This window comes from Plectropomus leopardus, chromosome 20, assembly GCF_026936395.1.
Source record: "Plectropomus leopardus strain MGB_pleo_1.0 chromosome 20, ASM2693639v1, whole genome shotgun sequence".
NCBI lineage: Eukaryota > Metazoa > Chordata > Actinopteri > Perciformes > Serranidae > Plectropomus > Plectropomus leopardus.
Window position 1 is genome coordinate 15,060,215 of NC_142195.1, and position 26,692 is coordinate 15,086,906.

Consider the following 26,692-nt stretch of genomic DNA (forward strand, 5'->3'; position numbering starts at 1 on the left):
GTGTGTGTGTGTGTGTGTGTGTGTGTGTGTGTGTGTGTGTGTGTGTGTGTGTGTGTGTGTGTGTGTGTGTGTGTGTGTGTGTGTGTGTGTGTGTGTGTGTGCGCGCGCGCGCGCGTGTGTTGACTAAAGGCAACACAGCAGCATGCATGGGCTTGTCAGATCACTGAAACAGAGCAGGTGAGTTGTAGTCGAGTTAACCAGACCGTCCTTTTGTTGCAGTGCTAACGTAAAAGCCAACATGCAAACTCAACTACAATATGCAATAAAGGACTAAATCAAAACACCAACTGTCTGAAAGCTGATAAACCCTGTATTAAAAAAAACGAAAAAAGGTTTTGCTAATCTGACTTGTATGGAAAGCCCTTAGGGAACTTTATTAAAATAAAAAAGTGAGCTTGAAAAGAAAAAAATAATTCAATTATAGCTTCATAATCCCCCCACATATTTATGTGTGATATGAGTAAAGATTAAAATAAAAAGGCAACAGTCCAATTTGCATTTTCATTATTTCCTGATCATATGACTAGAAAGGTGTTTGACACCTAATTCAAAGATGATTTTCTAGTAATGCTCATAGTTTCAAAAAGAAAATCAAAACACCATTAGAGATTTTATTTACAAGGACTTAACCTGCTGTGCATTTTCATCAGTTTCAGGGTTACGGAAAGTCCAACTGTTATTTTTTTTCCTGTTTTTTATTAATTTAGTTAGTTTTGGACAAAGACGGCATCTGAAAGTGTGAGTAGTGAGATCCTCTTGCTTGGTTTTTATAAGAGGTATACGTTTCCCTTATTGTAACCTTTGTATATATAAAAAGGAAAATTTGGTTGATTTAGATAAATTAACGTTATAGGCATAATAATACATTTTGGTGAAGGACATCTTTTTTTTTTGTCCTTATTGTTTTGTTTTTGCACAGGAAAAGTAGCATTGATTGCCAAAACCAAAAGCCATCATAATTCTTTCTCTCTGTCAGTACTGTAACACCTGAATGTGTAAACTCTCAAATTGGCATGTTTCATAAATGACAGCCTCTCTGGAGCCCCTCAAAACCACATATTTTTGCAACACGTTGACTGAAACCTAAACGGCATAGTTTGTTCAGAAGTTTCTCTTAAATGTCTCCATATTTGATCTTCAGAAGATCCTACTGAATATAAAATTTTACTGTTTTACATCTGCCCTGTTTTGGATTAAGCTTATGAAAAATCAAGGCGTTAAAAACAATTGCATTGGTATTTTTGAGTGAAAGAATTTAGTGTCACTCAAGTGCAAGGTCAGGTGGTTATGAAAGAAATATTTAAACTGTTGACAGGGCATCAGCTTGTCTTGTTGCATCAGTGGATCACAATGATGTCATTCTTTCCACTAATGCCTCCCACATACAGGACTGACAAGTCACAAACCACCAGCAGACACCAGTTATTTGTAAAGTGTAGAGGTGTGTTAGAACAAAACTGAAGAAAAGAAATATACAGTATGTGGAATATGTTAATCACAATAAGTAACAAACATAACTTTACACAGGCTCACCAACTAGGATGTAAAAATGTTTACTTCATGTTATTTTGAGATTCTTGCAAGATTTTGCTTTTACTAATAATGCAATTTCTCTTAGGGATAAATAAAGTGCTCTATTGATACCATGCAACCCATGTCACATGACCTCCTGATAAGTTTATGTTTCTTGAGCAAATAAAGCACTCTCTATATTTTCCTCTCCCATATTTATCAATTAATTAATTACTCATTTCGAGTAATTTGTTCTTTGAGATTGACATAGCAGAGTGTTTCCTCATCTGCATCAAGTGTCTAGGGATACTGTCAAGACTTGTAATTTCTGGCTAATAAATGAGACTTGTTGGAACAGATTTACTAGACCTATTTCCACATCAACCCTTTGAAACCTGGATTGACATCAGTTTTCTTGTGCTGTGTTCAAACGCCTTTCACAATCATTTAAACCTTTGAAACATGTGCATGTTGGTTTGTTACCTATCAAAATCACTGAAAAAAAAGCCAATTAGCAACTTGGCATGAAATGTCTTGCACATTGTAAAAGGATTAGAAAAAGGTGACCAAAAAGAAAAATGACCTGGGAAAAAAACTGGGGGGTATTTTAGGAGTGTTTTTACTTTGTCTTTCCTTTTGTGTCTGTGTGTAAAATTTGTTTTTTCATTATACAGTCACTGTGTTATGATGGTGCAGCAGGTTGCAGTGGTTACCCAGATTTTAGTGGTGTAGTGTTGGTATGCTCTCTAGTGGTCAGCACAGTAAGTACAAGCTTCACAGATACTGTGGGTTTAAAGCCACTGTCTAATTTATGGCCTGCAGATAAGAAGTGTAATGTTTATCCAGTCCTCCTCCGCAGGTTCATACCTAAAGATTTGTCACTCATCTTGTCTTGTTGTCTTGTTTCTTGTCTACCTAGACATGGCATGTCGCCTGAGGCTTAGGTTTTCAACTCAAGGAAGTGAAATTAATGTTACTAATTCTGAGAAGTGTGAATTGTAACCATCGAAAGTTTTATTTCAAACAAAAGACAATGTTACTAGTCAGTGACAATAGTATTTTATCAGTGTTCCCTACATTCCTGGCTTCACAATAAACATTATGAAACACCTACGGGTAGATTAACAATAATTGAGAACATGTATGCTGCCCAGAGGATACAGATTAGTTGTCCATTGATTAATTGATCAACAGAAAATTAATTGGCAAGTATTTCCAATTAATTCCAGCAATTAATGTGTGATAATTTTATGCTTGTCTTTGTCATAGACCTAATATAAATATATTTGGATTTTGTTTGTTGTTTGTTGGACAAAACAACATTATAAGACATTACATGGACTGTAGAATTATTATTATTTATTGATTTATTTTTTATGGTTTTTCAGGGTTCCAGCAGATCCTTAATAGGTTTTAAAAAGCAATACATTCATTTATCTAAAAACAAAGCCTTAATTAGCATTCAAATGTCTTGAATCAATCTTTCAAAAATCTTTAAAAATGCTTAGACATGGGAAGTAGGATGTTGACTTTGTTTAATATTGAACTGTGAAATCACAAAATAATGGGTAATATCTGTTTTTTTACTGAATGCCTCTCACAATAATGTCACGCACATCAGGATAAAAAAAGAATATATTTTATATTTAAAAACATTTTACATAGATCAACTGACTTTTTAATAAACATTACATAAACATTTGGATAAAATTGTCCCTAATCCTGAGTAATTTGTTTTTTTCCTTCAGTTTACGTCATAGTAAAACTGGACTTACATATAATACCGAGTGGTATTAAAAACATCTTAAAGAGTCTTAAGTCAGCTTGCCTTCAGCTGTAGGAACCCTGTTTTTTTGGACATTTTATAGAATAGAATTAATCAGCAGATTAATAAATAATAATACAAAATCATCATAATCATAATCAAAAGTTACAATCACACTTCTTCTGTTTTAATAGTTTCTTAGTTTCTTATCTGCTAGTGAAAGTGAAGCAGAGCAGTTCCAGAGTTTTGGCAGCAGGAGAGGAAAGCCCTAACTATTAGATTACTATTAGATAACTGGACAGTTTTCACAGTTAAAACACTGCATACGTATTTGGTTGAAAAAAGCCCATAATCCCTCAGTTAGTAAAATATGATTATAATTCACAGTTTCAAACAGGACAGGAATGCGCTCAGGGTGTCAGCACTGAAGAGTATTTTGTTTAACATTTACTGATTCATCACTTAAAATTATAAACATTACACTCTGATGTGTATTGCATCCTTTTGTTTTTGCACTGTAACATTTTTTAAATAAATATTGATTTATCATACAAAGCCATGGCATATTCTACAGATTACTATTTACTATACACCGCCAGTGAAGCTAGATGCTTTTAGATGTCTGAATTCTGCTGCATAGTTCAGCAGGCTTCTTTCAGCTACATGTGTGTCATGTCAATATAAGGTTAGAAACTAATGGGAAGCCCAGTAGAAAAATCCCCCTGTGCAATGCGATTGAACCACTGATGTGCACCAGTTCTTTATGTAAGGCTGCAGTGCATACCTTATGATCATCTTTACATAACTGGATAAGCAAAGCGCTCAGGAAATCTTGGAATTAAAGTTCAAAGACATTTCAATCGGAGGCTTTCTGGACGTTTGAATTTCATGGAAGAACACACTTTAACTGTCACACGAGATAAATGGACTCATCCTTTAAGGCGATATAATTACATGAGCATTTAACTAAAAATGAAAAAAAAAGAGATGCATTATGTAGAGCAGCAACCCCCTGGTAATAGAGTCATACATTCAGATCCATATTATTAATAGGCTTCTGTCATCCTGATGTCTCAGATGGTCAACGCACATGCGTTGTGTGTCCTGGTTTTAAATCCAGCGTGGAACATCTGTTGACGTCATCCCCTTTTCTTTCTCCCCACCATGTAACTCTATTTACTCTCGCTGCTCTGTAATGTGTGCAAAAATGTGAACAATCAATCGGAAAATAAGTGGGGTTTGGTGTGATAAAATATGAATTAGAGAAAAAAGATCCACCTCCATCTGCTTCCTGACAGCACGTTTAAATAGATTTACAAATAATTATATGGTCATTATATACTTGCTCTGCAGGCTCTCACATATGACAAATATTTTTGTTGTCATACTTCTATTAGGCTATGCTAGTAATGCATGTGCTATGATGCATGTATAAAACATAATGCATGAAATGTTTATCTCTACGCATAACTCTTTGTATCAAAGATTTATTATTTGTGTAAGTGGATGGCCATAATGCTTTGCACCACTGGGAAAGTAACAATGCATTAAAGAAAAAACTGTTTTGATTTCATAACTGCAGCAAGTCATAAAGACACATTTCTTTGAAGTAGAGAAAAAGAATATTTAAGGTGTTTTACACTTATGATTAAAGTAGTAAAAAATCTCCTTAATGTTCCATGATGTAAGTTGTATCATAACATACAAAGATTTTTGCAAGCTCTAAGAAGATGGTGCACTAAATATTTTCAGAGTTATATGAAATGTTAATTTCCCTCAACAAATATGCACACAGTAAGCATTTTAGTTGCAAATATAACAAAGCAACAAGAGCATCCAGTACTGACTATTCAAAGAAGGAAAAGGAGCAAATTTCAGTGATCTTTGCTGTATTTATACTGTTCCTGACAACATGCTGCATTAAATCATAACAGATGATGATAGAAGAAGATGTGAGTCTTTATGACTTGCTACATCTGGTAGCTGAAATGCATTATGATTCATTTTGGTTTGTAAAATGCTTTAAATCAAATATGTAACATTGTTTCCAAAGTAGCTGCAATGAATGAAAGTTTTGTGTTGTATGATGCATAATCGCCCCCGCTGACAGAAATGGCTCAGCCCCTGAAAATACACAAGTGGGCCCTCCTGAAATCTGCTTTGCACACGCACTCTATATATATTTGATTTTTCTTGTGGTGAAAAGGAAGAAGAAGAAGAAGAAGAAAAACAAGAACAAGAACAAGAAGATCAAGAAGATGTGATGCTTTACTAGCTTTCTAGAGTCTAGTTAGAGCAGGAGTACTGGAATATAAATATTACGTTAAAATAGAGGATTTGGATGCTTTTTGAGATGTATGTAAGTATTAAGGCTTGCCTTTTTCTTCAAAAGACTTGAAAATCACCTTTGCAGATATGTTAATTTAATGAACTGAATATAGTTATTTTATTTAAATAAATGAGTGTTGAAAAAACTCAAACTCTCTCTCTTTCAGTCAAAAATTTCAGTAAGGTTTTTTTGCAATGGTTGCATACAAAAAGAAAAAAAAAGAAAGCGTTATGAGGTAAGGGGGGTTTCATTATGAAACATACATTTCACTAAATGTAATGGCGAATGTTTTGGTTCAAAATAAAATGAGGTTATCCTTGATCACATTTAGGATGAACATGATGTTTATAGTGTAAGTGTAGTTTAAGTTTATGGAGAAGTGGGACATTTTTTATCAGTTGAGATTCAACAATTCAACCGTTTCGCTGTCTGTAGAAGTTTAACAGATTATCTATATTGTGCATGTGACAGTTCATGAACATACCTACATATTCTTTGAATAATTAAGTTGAACTTGAATGTTTTAATCAACATATGCAGAAAAGGCTGAGTGAATAGGTTAAGTTCAACTAAATTATTTTGAGAATATGAAGTGAACTGTCACATATTCTCTATAGATAAACAGCTAAAGACAAAGCAAAACAGTTAAACTGCTGAATCTATAAACTATCTGTTGGTGGACTATCCAAATAGTGTTGCCACACATAATATCAGCAACTTTGACAACATGATAAACACCATGTAATACACACAGTAATGAGTTCTACAGTGACTGGTTAATGCATTGTGGACATAAAGAACATGCATTTAGTGCACATAAACATGGCATTCACAAGAAAAAGTAACTTCATTTTGTCATCTAAATGAGCCTTAGTTGCAAAGTAAACAAAAGTATAAAATCCATTTCCTCACAAGGAAACACCTTGATAATAAATATGGTTGTTTTTAATAAGTTGTTCAATTCAATTTTATTTATAAAGCCCAATATTAGAAATCACATTTTTCCTCAGAAGACTTTAAAGCATATTGCATCCCTCTGTTTTTTGTTCCAATGAAAACAAACAAAAGTGCATTATATTTTAAACCTTTTTAAAGGTCATTTGAAGTTTAGGTTCCACTGGTAAGATTTCCGTTGTTTCATTGTGACAGTATTGATAGCTTGACATTGACAAAAACAAGGGAAGCGTTATTTTGTATGTTAACAGCAAGCCTGAAAAGGAGAGGTATTAAAACAGTCGTGTGTATACGTTTGCACAAAAGCCTATGAACAAATGGATTTTGTAGCACTGAGGTTAAAGTTTTAACATCTGCATGAAAAGAGTCTTAAACAAAAAAAAAAGTTTACTTCGCTGTGTCTCAGTCACACATAGCCACATAGATAAATAAACATATTCTACATTTAGCTCAGAAATCTTCAAACACTTGAGCAATCCATCCAGAGGCTGTAAACCCAGCAACAGTTCTCTCTGGTGGCTCTGTGTGCTTTGCGTTTCCTCACACTTACAGCCATGGTCCACAGGGCCTTTCTGTGAGTCGATGATTGCTTGGGAGTGCACACTTACAATATTGTCCAGACAGTCTGGCTGGACAAGGACCTGCAACTCCTTCTCATCTTTCTTTTTCTGTACTTGCTGTGCCTCTATTCGTGTTCGCTCTCCTTTTCCTGCTCATCTTCTTGTTTCTTCTGTTTAGCCCAACTTTCAGGATTCTGCTCTCTACTCCTCCCCAAAATCGGGGGCATTACTGTGCTGACAGACTCAGGCGATAGGGTGTGATCACATCTGTTCAGCGAGCCTTGCTCTGGGATGTGGATCTAAAATAGAATTTAAATTAAAAAATGATTGACATGTCATCATCTTGTTTTATCAATACATGATAGTGCTGATATTTTATGCCTTTTTAGCCACTGAATTTTAAATGATTTGATTTTAAAATCAACAGATATAATGAACGCACATACCCTACCTGTTCCTGACTGTGGCTTTCCCTTTCCTTGCTCTGCTTTTGCTCTTTGTCCCTCAGAACTCCGAGGGAAAAGCTGGATCTCAGACAATGACTTTGGTCAATAGGGTCCAGCTCCACATCACTCCAAACCTGCTACAATAACAATAATAATAATGATGACTTAATTTATATAGTGCCTTTCAAAACTACAGTAACATAGTGCTCCACACACAAGAACTAATGAAAGAAAACAAGAAAACAATCAAATACAAATTTACAGTCAGCAATTAACAAAAACAATAAAACTGCCAAAAAAACCAAAAAAACAGACAGATAAAAGTGCACAAAAGATACAAATAATATAGGAAACAGATAAATAATTAAGAAATTTGAGGAAAACATTCAAAAATCTACATTTTCAGAAGACAAATATGCACAACAATTGAGAGATTTAGTTTAATTTCTTAGTGAGACCCCTTTCTCTCCTATATTAACTCTCTAACTTAACTCTCTTGGTAATTATTTATTGTTTCAAAGGTATGGACACATCAAGCAAACCCGCTGTTGTGAGGGCTTTTGAATTTTTATTTGCATGGCTTTTGGTTGTTCGCATGTTACCATACTTTTCCTCCATGCTTGCCACACAAAAAAGGTTTCAATTCTGCCACTAAATCCTACACAAGAGACTTAAAATGGACGTTTTACTTTCTGTGCATTTGATTTCTAAATTCTCTAAACACACCACTGACTGTGCTTCTTGTTGTGTTTCATTCTACTCCCCAAAACCTAGTGTGGAAGCCAAACTCACTGTGTCTGTAGTAGACATGGAAGACACTCTGTAAAACTTGCTTTTGGAGACCGATGACTGTCTGCTCAGCATCGAGTCCCTGAGGGAGGACTCACTGTGGGACACTGATATGCACTCCCTTCTGGGGGCCTGGGCGAGGAAGTGTAGACAGGGAACCTTCTCTGCCATGGTGTCCCTGTTAAAAATAATGATCTCTCAGCAAGACCTCTAAATTCCCCTCTGGCATAGGTTACTGATTGGCTGGCTGACTGCACTCACCTGTATTTTGAGTGAATGATTGCGTAGATAAAAGGGTTATAGATGGCCGAGGCCTTGGCTATAACAGCAGGGACGGCTTTGGAATATGGACTGAGGGCGCTTCCATATCTGAAAGGTGTTAATAAAGAGTAAATTACCTGCGATGAAACTTGCACTGTAGTTTGAGCCTATTGCATAGCATTTCATCATGCCTGATATAATGATATTCTACAAGAGGTGGAATATGGGTCATGGTTAACGGCTGAAATGAATAACATATTGCAACCAAGCATCCTGTTTTATCAGTATATGCCACCGTTTATCAAGCTGTCTAATGCAGTTTGACCATTACGACAAATTATTGCATCATAAAGAGCCCTTCTCACACTGTATATTTACCCAGCCCAGGCGATGAGGGTGACACATGCATAGGGCGACCAGGAGAGCACAAACACTATGATGACCACAAAGGCAATCTTGGCCAGCTTCCATTCAGTCTTGATGGACTGCTGCTGGATCAGGGTCGATTTCCTCACCTGATACCCCAACTTCTCAACATCTCTGTTGGGACAGAGCGAGGGAATAAAGACATTTTGTAGTCAATAGAAAGGTCAATTCAGAGGCTGCATAAATGACATCAGCATTGTCCCTCAAAAATCAATGTAGTGTTTGCAGACAGTCAGTTTTAATTGTGTTACGTATGCAGGAATGTGGAACCAAAATAGACACAAGGAGACACATGCAGCACGGCAACACGGACAATGATAGCAAACAGGGCAGGCAGGCAGGCCGGCAACATACACAGGGTACATTTGATTTTTTTAATATGCAGGATTTTCCAAAAAGACTCACAAAAAAGAAATCCCTCTCAATCATCTCTTATGACCCACTGTAAGTATGCAGGGTTGTATTAATCTGCAGAGACTCTGCCTTCTGACTGAATTTTCTCACTTTTCTCCTTATTTTGCTGTGGTTGGTACATTCTTTGGCACAGACACCAAGTGAGGTCGAGACTTCGAAAAACAAATTGTGAGCAGGTGTCAGACTGTAAGTACCATGCATCCAAGAGGAAGCTACAAAAATCACAGACACAGGATAGGAAAAAAAAGTAAAATATAGCAAGGCAAAATGCAAAGCGGACAAGGTTGGGGTCGGCTTTGACTGCCGCAAGTGTTTGCAAACAGTAGCCTAAAATTCCTGCATAATATACCTTGAATGATGGCAAAGGCAATCAGTTTCCACATTAAATGGAAAGAAAAGTTGAATATAGTTAAATATCAGTATTGTACTTAAAAATGCAGTTTAACTGACATTATTTTGATTTGGGTACTGCCCTAGTATTCAGCTTTGGAGGCTACCCGTGAAATGGCAAACAGCCACAGTGATATGCAGAGGGGTGAATTTGCTAATGTGTAACAGCTGCAGAGTAAGCACATGGTTGGCTACTGGTGGAAAGACAAGAAATGCCAGGATCTGAGAAAAAAAAGCAAAAAACAAAAACATATAGACATGCACAGAGAGGAATTTGAAAAGGAAAGAACCAGAGGGAGATGCAGAAGCGACAATCTTGTGATTACATGTAACAAAATGCACTGGAGTAATGCATGCAATATTCTGAACTTCAGTGGTATAATTATGTTTTATACAGTTAAGTAGACTTGCTTTTAATAGTAGCATTACAAGTAATTCCAACGTGTTTAGTGCATTGAAGTGCTGCATATTCACCTAGGTTAATGCATTCACCTGCTTGCATGGCGGATTGCCAGGAACATGCACAGATAACAGTAGGATATAATGCCCAGAGGGATGAAGAATACAAAGCAGCATAGCATCAAAGTATAACTTTTATTGGCAGGAGTGGATGTCACATAGTCCCATGTGCATGAGGTCATCAGGCCCTCTGGTATGTATGAACCTTGAAAGGAAAAAATTACAAATACAGACAAGAAGGATGTATAAGGTGTAAAAGTATAAACAGAAGGTAAGGTGAATCAAATAGTTAGGAGCTGAAAGAATAAGTAACTTACTCCACCCCAAAAGAGGTGCTAGACTCCAGGCTAGGGAATACAGCCAGACCAGGGCAATGATGAGACAAGTGCGTCTCTTGGAGGTCCATCGCAGGGCTTGCAGAGGCTTGGTGATGACTATGTAGCGGTCTACAGAGATGGCCAGAAGGTTGATCATGGAAGTGATTCCAAATAAAGCTCCACAGAAGGCATACATTTTACAGCCTGTGGGGGGAAGAAAAAGAGGAAATCATTTTATTCATATATTTTTCTCTTCTGATTGGAAGACTGTGAATTACATGAGATGAATAATATGAATAGTCAGGACAATGCTATTCACACTATTCATATAGCCATGGGCATAGGTTTGGTTTAAGAATTCACGTGAAATGACTTCAGGGGATAAATGCTACTACATCTAAATGCTATGATCCTTTTTATCGCATTTTTACACACATTTGTTATGTCTAATTATATGAGCAGCGGCCCCAGATATTGCACAATGGTAACTCTGTGTCATTAATGTCTACTAGCAAACAACACAAAAATACCTCAAAGCTGATATTATAGTTTTAACATCTACATGATATTATAGATTCGAAACTATGTTTTCACAAGCTGCCGAACAGAAAAAAAAATAAACTTAAGATATGAGGCATGAGCAGAAGGTGAAAAATGGGAAAGCTGTGGGTTATTTACACTCAGCATGCCGACATGCAGCAAGCACTCATCTTATTTGGCAAGAAAAACTTTAAAGGCTGAAGCTAACTAAGCTAAATAGTGCCTGGTTTGGGTCTTTGTTAGCTCAAATGATGATCTTACCTGGTGATTCAATGAAACAGTTGCAAATATCATAGTATGTCACGCCTGACCATTCAGTGGGTTCATTTCTCACACATAAGCAAGGTAAGGAGAGGGGACACTGAGATAAACTGACAATATTAAAAAAATCATTTCTCATGTTTTTAGCTTGCTACAGGAGTCCTGTTAGTACTTCAGCCCTTGATTACATATTGTGGCACTGCTAATCTGGGTAAATACTTACAATCTGAATGTGGAAAAAGTACCTGTTTCACCAAAAATCCAGCCCTTGTAAAGGGAGTTCACAAAGAAGATGGGTGACTGTGTAATTGCCATGAGGAAGTCACTGACTGCCAGGTTCATGATGAAGAAGTTGGGGGCAGTCCGCAGCTTCTTGTTACTGCAACACATCAGGATTGAAAAGTCTCAAATTAAAGGTGCTCAGTATCCAACAAGACAATATGTTGTTATTGACACACATTAGTTTAAGATAAGATTAGAAAAATGTGTTGTTATTATATATTGTATTAGATGGAAATGTGTCTTTGGTAGTTTGGCAACACAGTGTAAAAACAGTAAAGGGTAGCATAAATACAACGTGGTCAACAGCAGCATGGACAGGGGGCAGGGGCGGGGCTTATTTCAGGATGGTCACAGAAGAGGGGACAAATGACTTCTTGTACCCATTTTCCTTGCCAGCGGGACTTTTAGTCTCCTACCAGATTTACAGAATGTCATAAGACACCAAAACGGTTGATCTTAAGATCAGAGTACAAAACATGGCTTTATAAGACAGTGACAATTTTTATGTTGTGTTCAGTCAAAGTCCACATACTAACACTTTAATTTATTGCTACATATTTTTTGTGTACATCAACTGGCTTTTGGAACCCCTCTAAAATATGCTGATATACATGCATTTTCCCGTGACCTGGACAAGTAACATAATTGTCCAGGTCACTGGACCCCCCCACCAGACTAATACAATGTTATTCTATGTTGTAACTAAACCATACTGTTAAGATAAATGTTAAGAGTGTATTTACAAAAGATACTAAATTTCAGGTGTTAAATTAAAAACCAGGGGGAAGTTTCATTGTATTCATTCATACTTATTGTTTGCGGTGTACAGACACGTTGAGGCGCAGGGATTCACATTTTTGCCAATGCAATAACCATCCAATAACTCACAAATCCTTGTCTCCCTCTGAACTTAATTCAATTCCACCTCCCTTACCTTGGGGGGGATCAATAGCAATGGCACATCTATACACCTTCTTTCAATAACACATTACTTTCTCTGACCAGGGGCCAATACAATTTAATTACAATAACCAGTGCCAATGCTGATGTTTTTTGCAAGATGCACAGTTCAACAGCTACGCAACAAAAACAAACCACAATTGCCCACCGCACCCATTGCCCTCTTACATTATGCCACAGTCAGATCAGCCTAGTGGCGTTTCCTCCGAATCAGCAGCAAGGAATACAAGCCACTGCTGTCCGAGTCTAAGTGCAAATAAACGACACAACAGTTAGAAAGCCAAAAATTTAACAAATTCTGTGACACCACAGAAAAATATCAGCCACCTCTATCAATGATTGCCATCATATTTGCCTACTGGCCGACAAGATGTTCCTCCAATAAATCAGTGCATCTCTACAACACTATAATACTGTCACATAAAATGGAAGAAGAAAAACACACATTCAGTGCCAATGGATTCAGAGGATTCAATTTCCTCCCTGTGTTAGCAGCTGTTATGAAAAGAGTTAGTCAAAGTGGACACTTCATATATAGAGAAATCCAATTACAAATGACCTTTAAATTTAGTTTTCTTGTTGGAAGAACAATAGGGAAAACCCAATAGGCCAAATGCCAACAGGATATCCATAAAATCAGCAGTATTGACAGTATACTCAATATTGCCTCAGACACAAGTTTCTACTTCCTGAGAGGGTGCAAATAAAGGCAGCAAGGGGATTTCTATAGTCTTAAAACATCTGTGTGTCTCCTATAACTGAACACCCGAACAGCAAGGTAAATCTCCCATAACAAAGCAGTACCTTTATGGATTTTTTTAGTTTTTCTTTTATGATTCAAGTCGAGCTTGTGAACAAGCTCAGGAGGAAAGTTAATTTGCACTGCAACATTACATTTGTTAGCTAATTAACCATTTTAAACCTGAGAATATTGGCTTTATTTCTTTAAAAAAAACATGGGAAGAAGGCAAGAGCAATGAAAGAAATGACCCAATAACAAGCAAGAAATTATTAAAAAAGAAAAAAAGAAACACAAACATACAAGGAAATGACTTAAAAAAGTGCTTAAAATAATTTTTAAAATGTAATTATGATAATTATAAAAACAAATTTTCCCTAGCTTTATTTCTTTTGTGTGGAACATTTCTGATCAAATCACACCATTTTTCTCAGGATTTAAAGGTATAACTCTTTCAAACCTGGAGCAACATCACTTGCTGCGTTCAGACGCCTTTCACAAGTATTTAAACCTTTGAACACTGAACACATTGGTGCAATTCTTCCAAAAACATGGGGGAACAGGCAAAGAGCATCTTGGTTAGAAATGTTCCACAAATTGCTAGGAATTGGTAGATTTAGGAAAATATTTTTCAAAAAGCAAGGGAAACAGTCTAGAACTGAAAAAAACTAGGGAAAAAACTATGTTTCTAATAGTTATAATTACATATTCAAAATTATGTTACACAATTATCATATTTCAAAAGCACCCTTTTCGAGTCTTGTTTGCCTTGTTCTCTTCTAAACTTATTTATTTATTTATTCATTTATTTTACTAATTTTCAGGTAATTTCCGTGTACTTTTTAACAAAATTTTGGGTCAGTTCTTCTTTTGTTGCTCATTGCCTTCTTCCCATGTTTTTGAAAGAAATCAAGCCAATTTGCAAAGTTTTAGGAAAAATTCTAAATCTACTAATTTCCTGCAATTATTGGAATGTTTCTCACCAAGTTGCTTACTGCACCAATTTTCTCAGGGTTCAAAGGTTTAAATACTTATGAAAGACATCTCAAGGCAGCACAAGCAAAGGGATGTTGCTCCAGTTTTCTGTGGATTAGAAATGTCAAGCCCTTTTCCTGAAAGCAACTCCTTATATTTTCCCTAAAATCTCCCTTAAATCAGCTCTGTCTGGATAACACTGGCCTTTCCTGTTGTCCGGAAAAGAACCAGACACAACATGCAGCCGAAACAGATGCACATAAAATCCATTTCTTCCGTGAAATAGCTTATCAGCCATCAGTAACAAGAAACAAACTGTTAGCATGTCCAAAACAACCTAAACAAATGTTATTCACAAAATCTCACTTCTGGAAAACCCGTGAAGCACATTTGCTTGTAAAATTTTATGAAAGATAATGAGCGGCCAATACGGAGCCCTGAGCAGATGTTGCTTTCTCTGAGGCTGCGGGTTGGCTGGCACATATGGTCATGCTGTAATGCACCGTAACGGTGTGTACTTGATAACCTTCTGTTAGCATGCCATAGCTCATTGCACATACCTCAGATTGATTTTTGGCAACAGTCTGCAAATTGTAGTTAATGCCTTTTATACAGTGAAACAAGCCCCCAGACACAGTGTCCGGCTGCAGGAAGGGCTACACCTGTATGTGGTTATTTACTTTAATTAGTGAACTAGGGAATTCTTGGAATCACAAAAATCTGGTTCCACCTTTTGTAAATACAGGATTCAGAATATCAAGTATTTATTCCAGCCTTTGACGTCTTTCATGTGTGAAGTATCAGTGTGATCTGTTTGAGTTATCTGTTATATGTTTTCTGGATATCTTAATCTTTGACCAGTGATCATATAATGGCATACCTAAATATTTATTTCAATAATTACATCAGCTCACTTAAGCCTAAGGGCGCTGTCCTCCTTATTTTGTCCATTGACTGCATTTTAAAATCTCATCAGTTGATCTTACTTGAAATAATCTTTGAAACTGATCAACTTGAAAAAAAAAGAGTAAATATAACTATAATCTTAATTTATTTACTTCATATGTAAGTGTAAAGTCTACTTGAAATTTTGCTGAATTTACTTAATTTTGTATAGTTGTTGCAACTTCAAAATGTCAACTGAAATGACCTTGTTCTTTCTAAGTGTTTGCACTTAGAAAGAACAAGGTAACTAGAAACTGCTAACTTCATCACTGACAAGTTACTCCAGTTTGCACTAGTGACTAGTTCACTAGTTTGCGACCAGCAGAATACATATGTATTGCACAGTAAACTTGGCTAACTGAAGTTGCTTAAACTTAAAATTCTTAATTTAATTAAACTTGTCTTTTAAGTTGCAACGACTTCACAAAATTAACAATTAGATATAAGGTTAACATAAATTAAGAATAATGGTTATATTTACTGACATTTTTCAATGCCGTTGTTTCTAAGATTTGTTTAAAAAGTAAAATCGACTTGTCAGATTTTATAGTGTGTAAAAGGACCAAAAAGAGTTAACATTCCACAGGCAGATAAGTTGGAGTGTATTTGTGTGTTTATATGCAGGTGAGTGGACATGTACTAAAGTGTGACAGGAGTGGAGATCGAGTGATGCAACATCTGAGATAGCCATGTGTCACTTGAGGTTGGCCCCTAATGCAGAAAACATGTCAGACGCAGGACTCTATCTAACACTTTCCTCCACTGCATCCAATGGAAAACTGTGCACTCAGCAGGAGCCACAGAGTATATAGAATATAGACACTGCTATAAATGCTTGATTCACAGTAAAGTTATTCATTTCAACTATATTTTGCTTCTCACATCCTTTCAAATCAAAATGTATGCAGAAATTGACATCAGAGTGTTAAATTGTTTCTTCATGTAATGGTCAATTTTGAGATTCTGGGCTGTTTTTCAGACTAGTGGAAAGAAAAAAATAGACATTTGGACGTTAGTTGTCATTTTTGTTCTGGGATTTTATTAATTAGAGCATTATTACTTATATAATGTCTCTTTTTTTATATCCAAAGATAACATTTCATAAAACTTGCAATAAAAAAAAAATGTCTTATGTAAGTGGTGAACTGGAAGCACTTCAAGGTAATATCTATGTTTATCTTTTTCACCTGTAGTGTCTAATTTTTTTGTCTAAAATTGTGTTGAATATGACAATACAAATCTTTAAAAGCCATTTTCTCAAAATGAGTTTTTTTTTGTCAAACTCTGAGCCAGAAATTTCCACTTCAGTCGCATATATACTGTACATACACCAAATGTTCCAGTTTTCACCTGAGGTGTCTCATGTAAAAAGAGGTTTTGCCATCAGTCAGTTAGAATGGTGGTTGAATGTGTGTGTTCAATACCAAAGTGTTGCTTCTGGCAATATAAAAAAGAAACATTAGACACACTATCATCACGCTAAGCTCACACAGCCCTTTTCTTCAGGTTTTAACACCAAGTAATGAAAGCCAGTGAACACTACCTTCATTTTAGATGGAAAAAAATGAGGCTAGGCAGACATGTTATGCCTGAGGTTCTAAACCTTTTGCAGCATAAGGCTTACTTCCGGCTGTCTGAAATTTCCAAGGACTGCCTTCCTATAATTTTTAGCTCCTGATTTGACAGGATTTCACCACATGATTCATCACACTGTGTTTTTGGCCCAGCATTGCTGCCTGCGATTATGAATCTGAACGTAATGCATTCATGGATATATTTGTTCACCACACGCTTGGGAGATTTTACTGCCTCAGGGGTTGTCTCCCGCATCACTTTGATTGTTGCTATTCAAACACAACTGGTCATTGAAATCATGCATCTTAATTTGAGGCTTCTTATTTATGTAAATTATTGAGCATGTTTAGATATTCAAATAACTAGCTTGGTAAATTATTAAAACAATTTTTAATTCTATGTTGTTTTTTTTTCTTTTTTCTAATTTTATCTAACCATTTAACAGTACCTCACTAGCCCGCAAAATGGTGCTGAAAGGCCCACCAGTGGGCCGCAACCCACTAATTGAGAATAGCTGTATAGGCCACATTATCATGCACAATCTCTAGAACATTTAAAAAAAATGAATAAAAAAATGAGAGATTTATAGGGACAGCCTATAAAGGGGGACATAGTAGGTGATTGGATTAGCCTGAGCTGCAGTACTATTATTTAAGCTTCCTTGCCTTCTTTATGTGCTTTGGGTGCTATTGTAGTGTTGACTGTATGTTAAAAAAAAAAGGGAGAAGCTGACTGAATTATTGAATTTATGCATCGATTTATCCACTACAGTTAGAAAAATCACTGAGCTGTTTCCTGCTATTGAATGCCTGCAGGCTGGTGTGAAGACCTTCCTGCCTGTGCTTGTGACATCTGTGCTTCCTAATGCAAGAACACATTGTTTCCCACATTCTGTGCTCTAAATCTCCGCAATGCCCAAATACTGCAGAGCATACTGTTGTGTTGACTTTAAGTTTGCTTGGCTAGAAGTAGAAGTAGGCAATCATTTACATATATATATATTAATTATTATATTTGCAACTTTGGCCTGTTGAAGTTGTTTTATTATGAAATATTATGTATATTATTATATTATATTATTGCTATAGATATAACACTCTGAAAGAAGCCACTCTGCAAAGTAAGTTTTTTTTATTTTGATACTTAAGTAGATTTTGTTGATAATACAGTACCTCTGTACTTCTATTTATGTCAAATTTTGAATGCAGGACTTTTAACTTGTCACACAGTAAATTACTTTACTATGTTAGAGTACGATTCTGCAACTTTTACTTAAGTGATTATTTCACTCCCCAAATGAACATTTACATATCAGATACTCATTCTGTTATGTTGAACTCATCAAGAAATGTTGTTTTTCTTGTAAACCTCCAGTGAACAAACAATACAAAAACAATGCAAAACCATAGCTACTGTGTTGAGCGAGGTAACATGACTGTTTTCATGACTGGAGCACTGTGCCAACCCTGCATTCACAAGAATTTGCTCATAAGGCCAGTTTATGTGCAAAAATGAAAAATCCTAACTGGGGCTTTTTACAATATCAAATAATGTTGGTTTATTTTGGGAACTATTTCGTTTTATTGACGATGAACCTCAACTCCAGATTTCACTAGAGCATTTTATTTTAACTGTGGATTAAAATGACCTTCTAATAGTTTAGAGACATGATAAGAAAAATGGTTATTACAACCTAACAATATTTCCCCTATAAAGTCACAAGGGATTTTGCATTGGATTTTGGATTATTACAGAAAAAACTTCCAGTAAATTTCCAGAAAAATAAACACCACTTTTATAATTTTTGAAGTGTAAATGCAATCACCAGAAATAAAAGCTAACATTGAGCTAAAAACAAATTACACAACAATTACAGGACTCTGATGTCGCTATTACAACAAGCCTGTAAAGCTGTGTTCAGTGTGATGATGCAATGTAATCTCATTTAGCCACTTGTAAACACCGCTGTTTTTCTGATATGTAAAATCTTCAAAAGTCACAAGGGAGGTATTTACTGACCTATTTTCTGTTGTAGAGCAAAATGTCAGATCTTTTCAGCTTGTGTTAACCGCAGAACTTATTTAGGGCTTCTAGCCAGGAACCCGCTCAAAGAACCCATTGACTTCAAGACGAGGGAACCAGCAGTACAAAAATGCTAACTCTTTTCCAGGTTTTAGAATTATTATTGCTCTGTACTTAAGGCAACTGTTATCTGGTCCATTTGACATCAACAACAAAAAACGACCAGTAAGAGCTAAATAAATTACTGATGGCTATTTAAGAAGCAACTATTTTAGACATTTTGAAAATTAATGTACAGGAACAACAGTTGTGCTTAACAACAGCTATACGTATTAGGGCCCTTATAAATGTTTTACAATAACTCAAAGTCAACGCGCTGGCTTTGTTTGTGCAAGCAGCATATAAGCCAGCTGTACATTGACATCATGCAGTATGCCTTATGATGCTTCACTTCCTTATGTTGTTTTACTGGCACTCATGAAATTCATTTGTTCCATCTGTTTATCAGCATCCCAACTCAAAGCTTGGTAATGTTGTGGGAAAACATGGACAAATTAAGGCTTTGTGTAAAATCATAGAACAATTATAAATTTGGTCTTCCAAACTAATTTCTAGCCAAAGGCTATAACAAGGCTGTTCAACAAGGATGCAGTGTGAATAGAAGAAATAATATATATATATTTTTTAAAAAAAGTAAGATTACAAGTAAGAATTGTTGTCAGGTAAACAATGAGTTGATTTTAGATTAACCTCGCCTGCACAGCTGTTTGGCTAGAAAAGACTAACAGTGACAGACATATTTTTTCAACACTTCACTTACCAGAAAAAGGCATACATGACCAAAGCGTTCCCAGTCACACCCACTGTTCCGATCACCAAGACAAAAAAGGCAACGATGTAGTGAGCGTGGGCCTGGACATCCACCTGCCGATAGAATCCAAGTTCCACGTCCATTTCTGAGGCAACGCACACACAAGCACACACACACACACACACACACACACACACAAACATGAAAGCGTCACAATCGAAAGGTCTGTTTTCATGTACAGAATGTCCTACTGACTTTTACACAAACCCATCCCTCTGACCCACTAAACTCTCTACATTATGTAACAGTGCTTATCATGACCAGAAAGTAAAATGTCTGGAGGCAAAACTATAAAAACATCAGATGTGTTGGCATAAAGCGTCTTTACAAAACTGTCTTTATTCAGTTAACATTCCTATACATGAACATTGTGTTTAGCTGAATCAGTTTACATTACATTCATTATGCATTTTCTATCTGTCTTCTAACAGTTGAGCAATTATTATTTCTTATTTGTTTTTATGATTATATCAGTGCTCATATACTGAACACACTCACTATTTTCCTGAAGCACTGAGGAAGTATTCAGTTCCTTTAATTCAGTAAAAGTACTAAAACCACACAGTGAAAATACTTTTAAAAGGAAGAGTCCTGTATTAAAAATGTTACTTAAGTAAAAGTAAGCGTAAGGAAGAAAATATATTTAAAGTATGAAAAGTAAAAGTATCCAAATATTAAAAAAGAAAATTAATTGCCAGAATACCCAATTCAGAAGAAGAAAAAAAAATGTCTCCCAAACTAAATACTATTTAAAAAACAATCAAAAAAGATATCAACTGAGTTTTTTTAAAGTAGCTGCCAAAGTAACTTATTCAGAAAAAAATTAAAGACTCCAAAATTCAAATCTATTTTAAAAAAAAGGGAAATGACTTAAATGTTTATCATAATAAAACTCAAAATCATTTAAAAAAGGAGAAAAACTACAAGAAAATGACTTAATGCCAATTAATTAATTTATTAATTGACTAATTATACTACTAATAAGTACAGTACCTGAGTAAATGTACTTAGTTACATTCCACCACAGTGCTGAAGGAAATCCCCACATTTCCTCCCAGCTCACCGCTGATGTTTTGAAGTTTTACTGTGAACTCACTGCATTTTAAAACAGGAAATGTTGGGTTTTGGTGTCACTCCAACAAAACTGGACAGTGTATCTGTGAGCTCTGAGGAATCATCAGAGCTTTTCTAGTGTCGAAACCAGCCGTCAGTTTGCCTGTTTGGTTGGTTGGACAATACAGTCTGTGCATCATCTGGCTTTCAAGCTGTATAGGGAAACATTCAAACTACTTTCACACAAAATAGTGCTAAAAGCCCGAAATCTATACATCTGAGCACTGTTTAGCCCCGCTCACAGCATGGCTCTGTGGATGGCAGGAGTCAGGAGTCTGACTCTTCTTGTTTGTACACTCTTCTTATCTGGGTGAGATCTATAAACTATGCACAAAAATCATGCATATACCATTCACTGCACGTAGCTGATATTTAGTGGCTGAGAGAACGTGTGCACCTCATGCATACAGACCAGACGGAAATTAAGTTAAGAGATATTTAGATTCTGCTTCATTTTATTTTAAACAAATCACAGTATCAGTTTCAGTGTGATTTCTTTTGAATCTACAGAGCGATTTGCAAAATAACAATAAACGCCACCTTTCTAAACTTGATTAGTTAACAAACATGAGGCTCAAGCACATGCAGTTTTACAATGATTAAGATTTGACAAATTATTTTTAAATGAGTATTTAATGTTAAAAAAAAATGTTATAGAAATTAATTATAGAGACCAAAACTTTTTTATGGCTAAGCTGTAAGCATGTTTATTTCTGCTGTAAAATTGGGCATTTTAACATGAGTCTCTATGAGGACTGATTCACTTTTGGAGCCAGCCTCAAGGCAATTCGAGGAACTGCAGTTTTTTTGCGAAGGCTGTAGTTCAACACATGGTCATCCCAACTGGTCACATGGTGCCGCTCTGTCAGTGACCTTCCACGTCTACTTCCAACAAATGCATATGGTGGGATAACACAGCCCATTACCGTGATGTCAATGAATGCACATGTGGAGGGATGAGGCAGTATGGTCCTTATGTTTACACAACATTGTTGACTGTCGCATGGTTGGGATTAGGCAAAGTCCCAGATGGTTAGGTTTAGGCAAAAGAGCCACATGGTAAGGTGTGGAGAAAAACACATACATGCACACAGGAAACAAACTCCAGACTCCCACACGCGCTCCTTATATTATGTGGTTACCAGCAGCGTGATTACCTGATGCTGTTCTTGTTTCATGTGCATCAAAAGGTTCTATCCAGCCATATTCTCAAGTGCCATCTGGCCATCCTTCAGCACATGACAGCATTGCCAACAGATCTGTGCGAGTACATTTTCATCTGACGCCAAAAGCCACATTCTGGTTGGACACAGAAGGTGGCTTTTTGCGTCACCCTTATACGCTGAAAGCTCTGGCAGAGTCGGGCTATTTGGTGAGTTTGGAGTGAAAATGGGCTGGTATTTTTCTGTGCTGGAGGTGACCGCTTGAGCCTTACACATAGAAACAAAACTCATTCTTGCTTCAAGAACTTTAAACTGTTTCTGCTTCACACTTTTCGGGGTGAAATGCCTCAAAAAGTCAGCTAGTTCACCTTATCCACTAACTTGTCATGACAGATTTATGACTTCATTTTAAAATAATTTACAGGTCTTATAACATATAGAATTGTGGAATTATGACAATCTGTTCTTTTATAATTTCAATCATTAAACCTTGCAAACTGTAAAACAAGTCAGCTAAATATTAATTAGAAGACTTGAGGAGAGCAAAGGAACAGCCATAACCTTTCTGGTCAGAGTGAGATCTGCACTCAGTATTATTGAACTAAAAGGCTTTTTATGACTTTTTATGAGGTGATTTGACAGATAGCCACAATTTGCATTTTTAGAGCACAGAGCCAACAAATGACAATAGATTTGTTTATTTTTGTCACCAACAACTCTAATACGGCAACATTGCATTTAAAAAAGGATGGCAGTGTGACAGGCAAGATGTCCAGAAGTGTAACGGTTTTTAATCCGTCAAAAGTGCCCATGATGGCTGTGCTGTACATGACTGGGAAATATTTATCCAAAAGGTGATTAACTCAAGGCATTTCTGATTATGAAAATGGCTGTAAGGACTTCCACATGCTACTCCATGCGGCCAATGCTCAGCTGCAGCACTGATTATAAGAAGATTTCTATGTTTTGTTAATGTGATGGACTCAAGAGTGCACGTTGAGTCACGCAATTTTAACAGCGTTCATCATCCCATGTTAACCCACTTCCTGCCACCCTCTGATCTGCATTATAGAGAGGAATTGGGTGCCAGTGCAGCACAATGCTCTCTGCCACAGAAGATGCTATAAAACATCTACCATGTCTCACATTAATAATTTTGTTTGAGAACATGTTATAAATCATATCTGCTGTTGACTCACAGTGCAAAGCTGGTTGATGGTACTGAGCTTAATCCACCAGAGTAGAAGTGAATCTGACTCATAACACATGTACATGAAATGCCGTAGCATGTTGCTCTGACTAAACTGTATTGATAGTGCAACATTTTCTGTCCTGGTGTAAAAAATTAATAGAATAGCATGGATATTTATAATACAGTGCAATGGCTGAAGTACACAGAGCTCTTACTGTGCACAGTGAAGCCTTGTGCGTCAGAGAGACCCTCAATCACCTCTTACTTCCCCTCATTTGGAACAAGCATTGTCTTTTATGAAAGGCTAAAGTGTTGTGAATCAAATGCGTATCTGATTTAGAGTGACTGTGTTCACAGTATAGCTGAAAAGCACTCTTTAACATCTTCTCTGGGGATTTCATAGTAACTGGGATGGATGCATCGAATGTGTTCATGTTACTTCAGAGATTTCTTAAGTCCGTGTTCATGGAAAGCAAAAATGAAAATGAAGAAAGCCCTTTCTGCCCCTGCTTTTACAGTACAGGAACCAAGATGGCACCCATTTCCTGTTCACACATTCTTGTATTACAGCTAAACAGTGCACAAAAATCTGTTTCTAATGTCATTTTCAGCAACAAATAGGAACTTGGTTTAGAATATTCTGGGTGGGGGTCATTTTTGCCTTTTATTGGTAGGACAGTTGTTAAGTATGAAAGGGGAGAGAGAGGGGAGCGACATGCAGCAAATGGCCAAAGCCAGAATCGAACCCACCACCGCTGCGGCGAGGACACAGCCTCTGACCACTCTATGAGCCACCAGGCGCCCCAGCATAATTAACAGTTAGATTGCAGTGTGGTCTAAGTTTGAAAGAGAAAGGTGTGGCTCTTCCGCTCATCAGCTTTTATACTTTTTTGTTTCTGTGTAGCTCAAGCAACAACCCAAGAGTCAGCAAAAATCGAACTGCGAAATGCGTCATCAAATGGATTGGAGCTGAGGGATGAGCAGAGAGATCTGGGCACTGCTAAGATGGAGGGAAGTATACCATTGTTCATTAACACATAGTGCCAACATTGATGTGATGCAAAGCTGATTGAATATTGGCAAATTAACCTTTTCATTGAATATAAAAATACACTGAAAACACTTCAAAGCCATTTTAATAAACTGCAAAATGACTTAAAGAAATTCTCTTAATGAATGTACTGCTTAGCATTATCCATTGTTTAGCTGGAATTAACAAGTGTGTTTGTTGGAGATTTGCCTTTTTAGTTAGTTATCCTTGATAGCTAATGATAAATATATATAATATATATATATATATATATATATAAATATATATATATATATATATATATATATATATACACATAATGTTATATAAAGGATGTAATATTGGTGCAGCATGTTTATGCACGGCTTCAGCTGCGGACAACTAGGAGGGAAACTAGGGGTGTGGGGTCCTCCAAAAGAAAATTATGAGTGTCAAATATTTATCTCTTGCATTCTGGTAAATGTTTGTGCACCTATTTTTGCATTTTCTGCATCAATTCACGGTGTAACTGAGTTTTGCCAAAATAAAAGTCCTCTGCTATTTTCATATCTCTAAATTTCTAAGATGATCGACTAGTATCATCAATAGTATAGATAGGTATAAGAAAATCTTCAATAAGAATGTTGCTTTAGCAAGAAAACCACAGATTTTTCTTGCAAATGCTTCACCTAACCCCAAGATATAATTAAAAAAATAAATGAAAACTGCTTTTTTTTTCTCTTAGAAAGTTTGGTTTATATGGTAGATCTTCAAAAGATTAACATATCATGGTTTACACACGTGTATAAAACTTCAAAATATACAGAAAGAGAGTGAAAAAGTGTTACTTTACCTCATGCAGAGAGTGAAGCCCCTTCTCCTCGTCAGGGCACCTCTGTATTGGACTGGAAGAGAGGATCACAAACACAGAAGCCGTACAGCATGTAAAAGTGCTGGAGAGAAATCCGCCAAGTATAAATGGATATGGTTGATGACTGTTTCTCTAATCCCCAAGTTAGATGGAGATTCTCTCATACACTGCAGCAACAGTGAGCTGCTGCTGCCAGTGCTTGAGAGAATATGAGAATAAGGAGAAAGACTCATAGAGAAGCGAGCAGCAGCACATTGACCCATCCCCCTGCTGGCTACCCATCACACACAGCTCTCACATGGCATAATGCATCGATCAAGCCAGTGTGTGATGTGTGTGCGTGCATGGGGATGTGCGTGCTGTTTGTGTGGGAAGGTGGGAAGAGGCTGGTCTGGTCATATTAAAGACATTTTCAGGAAACAAAAAACTCTTGTAAATACTTTTTAAAAAGAAACTGTGCTTCAAAGAAAACATTTTTTGAAAAACCAATTGTCTGTCGCACAGTTGCAGCTTCCCCTAATGAATAATGATAAATGTGTGTTGTGCAAAGTAGTTTTTATAAGCGTTGATTTTACATACAGCAGCACAATTGTATGTGAGCAGCAGATGCTATAGCTGATTACAATGGACATAAGAAAGTGACTGAGTCCAGCTGCTGCCGCTTCACATAGGGCGTGCTTTGAGAATTGTGGTTTTGAAAAGTGCCAAACCTTTTAAATACAGTATCAAACATGTTCACTGCTCATCCTTGTGTAAGGTGAATCTTGAGAAAAGCACTCAGATAAAAGCCTCCCAATGTTTATCGTCCCATGCACAACTGAGCAGACAGCTGCAGCACCCCCGCCCCCTTGCCCTCAATTTTCGTTTTGTGTGTTAAAATCTGGTCATTTTGTTCGACTTTCACAGCACCTTCAAAGGAGGCCCAAAAATGCAGCGACTTATAAAACAGGCTTTCTCTGTGAAGATTCAGTCTGGATACCATCTAGCGAGAGGAGGATAACTTCTGGGTCAGTGCACTTGCAAGGGAAACAGACCTATCAACACACACTAGTTTCCAACCAGTTAGCTACACTTAAATGAATTCTGACATGCAGTGAGGCATGTATTAGTTTTGCCTTTCTGTTTATTTGTTTTCTATGTTGTTGTTGAAGCCTTGTTCAATCATTTGCTGTGTCAAACTACAGGATTGTGATGACCAGCTGATCCATTGGGGAGGGCATTTAAGATCATGGATACAAGGCTTAACTGTTTGCTTTATGTAGCGAAAACAAAAAGAGCTTTCAGTGATGCTGTATACTCCATCAGATATCTGAAATGTATCCCAGAGAAGCATGTACAGAAGGAGGATAACAGTGCAAATGTAAAATAATAACAGTGCCAAGATCAAAGGGTAAAAGAATAGCGAGGTAGATTATTGCACAGGGACATGTGTAGGGGTAGTGAGTTATTTACTGCTTACTGTTTGTTGCTGTTTATATTTCTGATGGCCCAGGGAAAGAAGCAGTTCATGGTGGTGCAAGCTCTGATAGACTTGTAGCACATGCCAGAGGGC

General features: G+C 36.6%; 1 protein-coding gene across 2 annotated transcripts in view; it reads right to left on the minus strand.

The window, feature by feature from the left end:
• Positions 1-7,110: 7,110 nt before the first annotated feature.
• Positions 7,111-26,692, minus strand: part of opn4xa (opsin 4xa) — a 41,585-nt gene continuing 22,003 nt past the window's right edge. Inside the window, exons 3-12 of one of the 2 annotated variants that reach the window (XM_042509297.2) lie at positions 25,123-25,174; positions 19,742-19,877; positions 11,669-11,802; positions 10,623-10,826; positions 10,339-10,510; positions 8,995-9,156; positions 8,617-8,724; positions 8,359-8,533; positions 7,572-7,703; positions 7,111-7,419 (exon numbers count right to left, since the gene is read on the minus strand). In XM_042509297.2, coding sequence (XP_042365231.1) covers positions 7,246-7,419; positions 7,572-7,703; positions 8,359-8,533; positions 8,617-8,724; positions 8,995-9,156; positions 10,339-10,510; positions 10,623-10,826; positions 11,669-11,802; positions 19,742-19,875 — 1,395 coding nt within the window. In that variant the 5' untranslated portion in view covers positions 19,876-19,877; positions 25,123-25,174 and the 3' untranslated portion in view covers positions 7,111-7,245. Of the gene's footprint in view, positions 7,420-7,566; positions 7,704-8,358; positions 8,534-8,616; positions 8,725-8,994; positions 9,157-10,338; positions 10,511-10,622; positions 10,827-11,668; positions 11,803-19,741; positions 19,878-25,122; positions 25,175-26,692 lie in introns of both variants that reach the window. The other variant, XM_042509298.2, reaches the window with a different exon arrangement.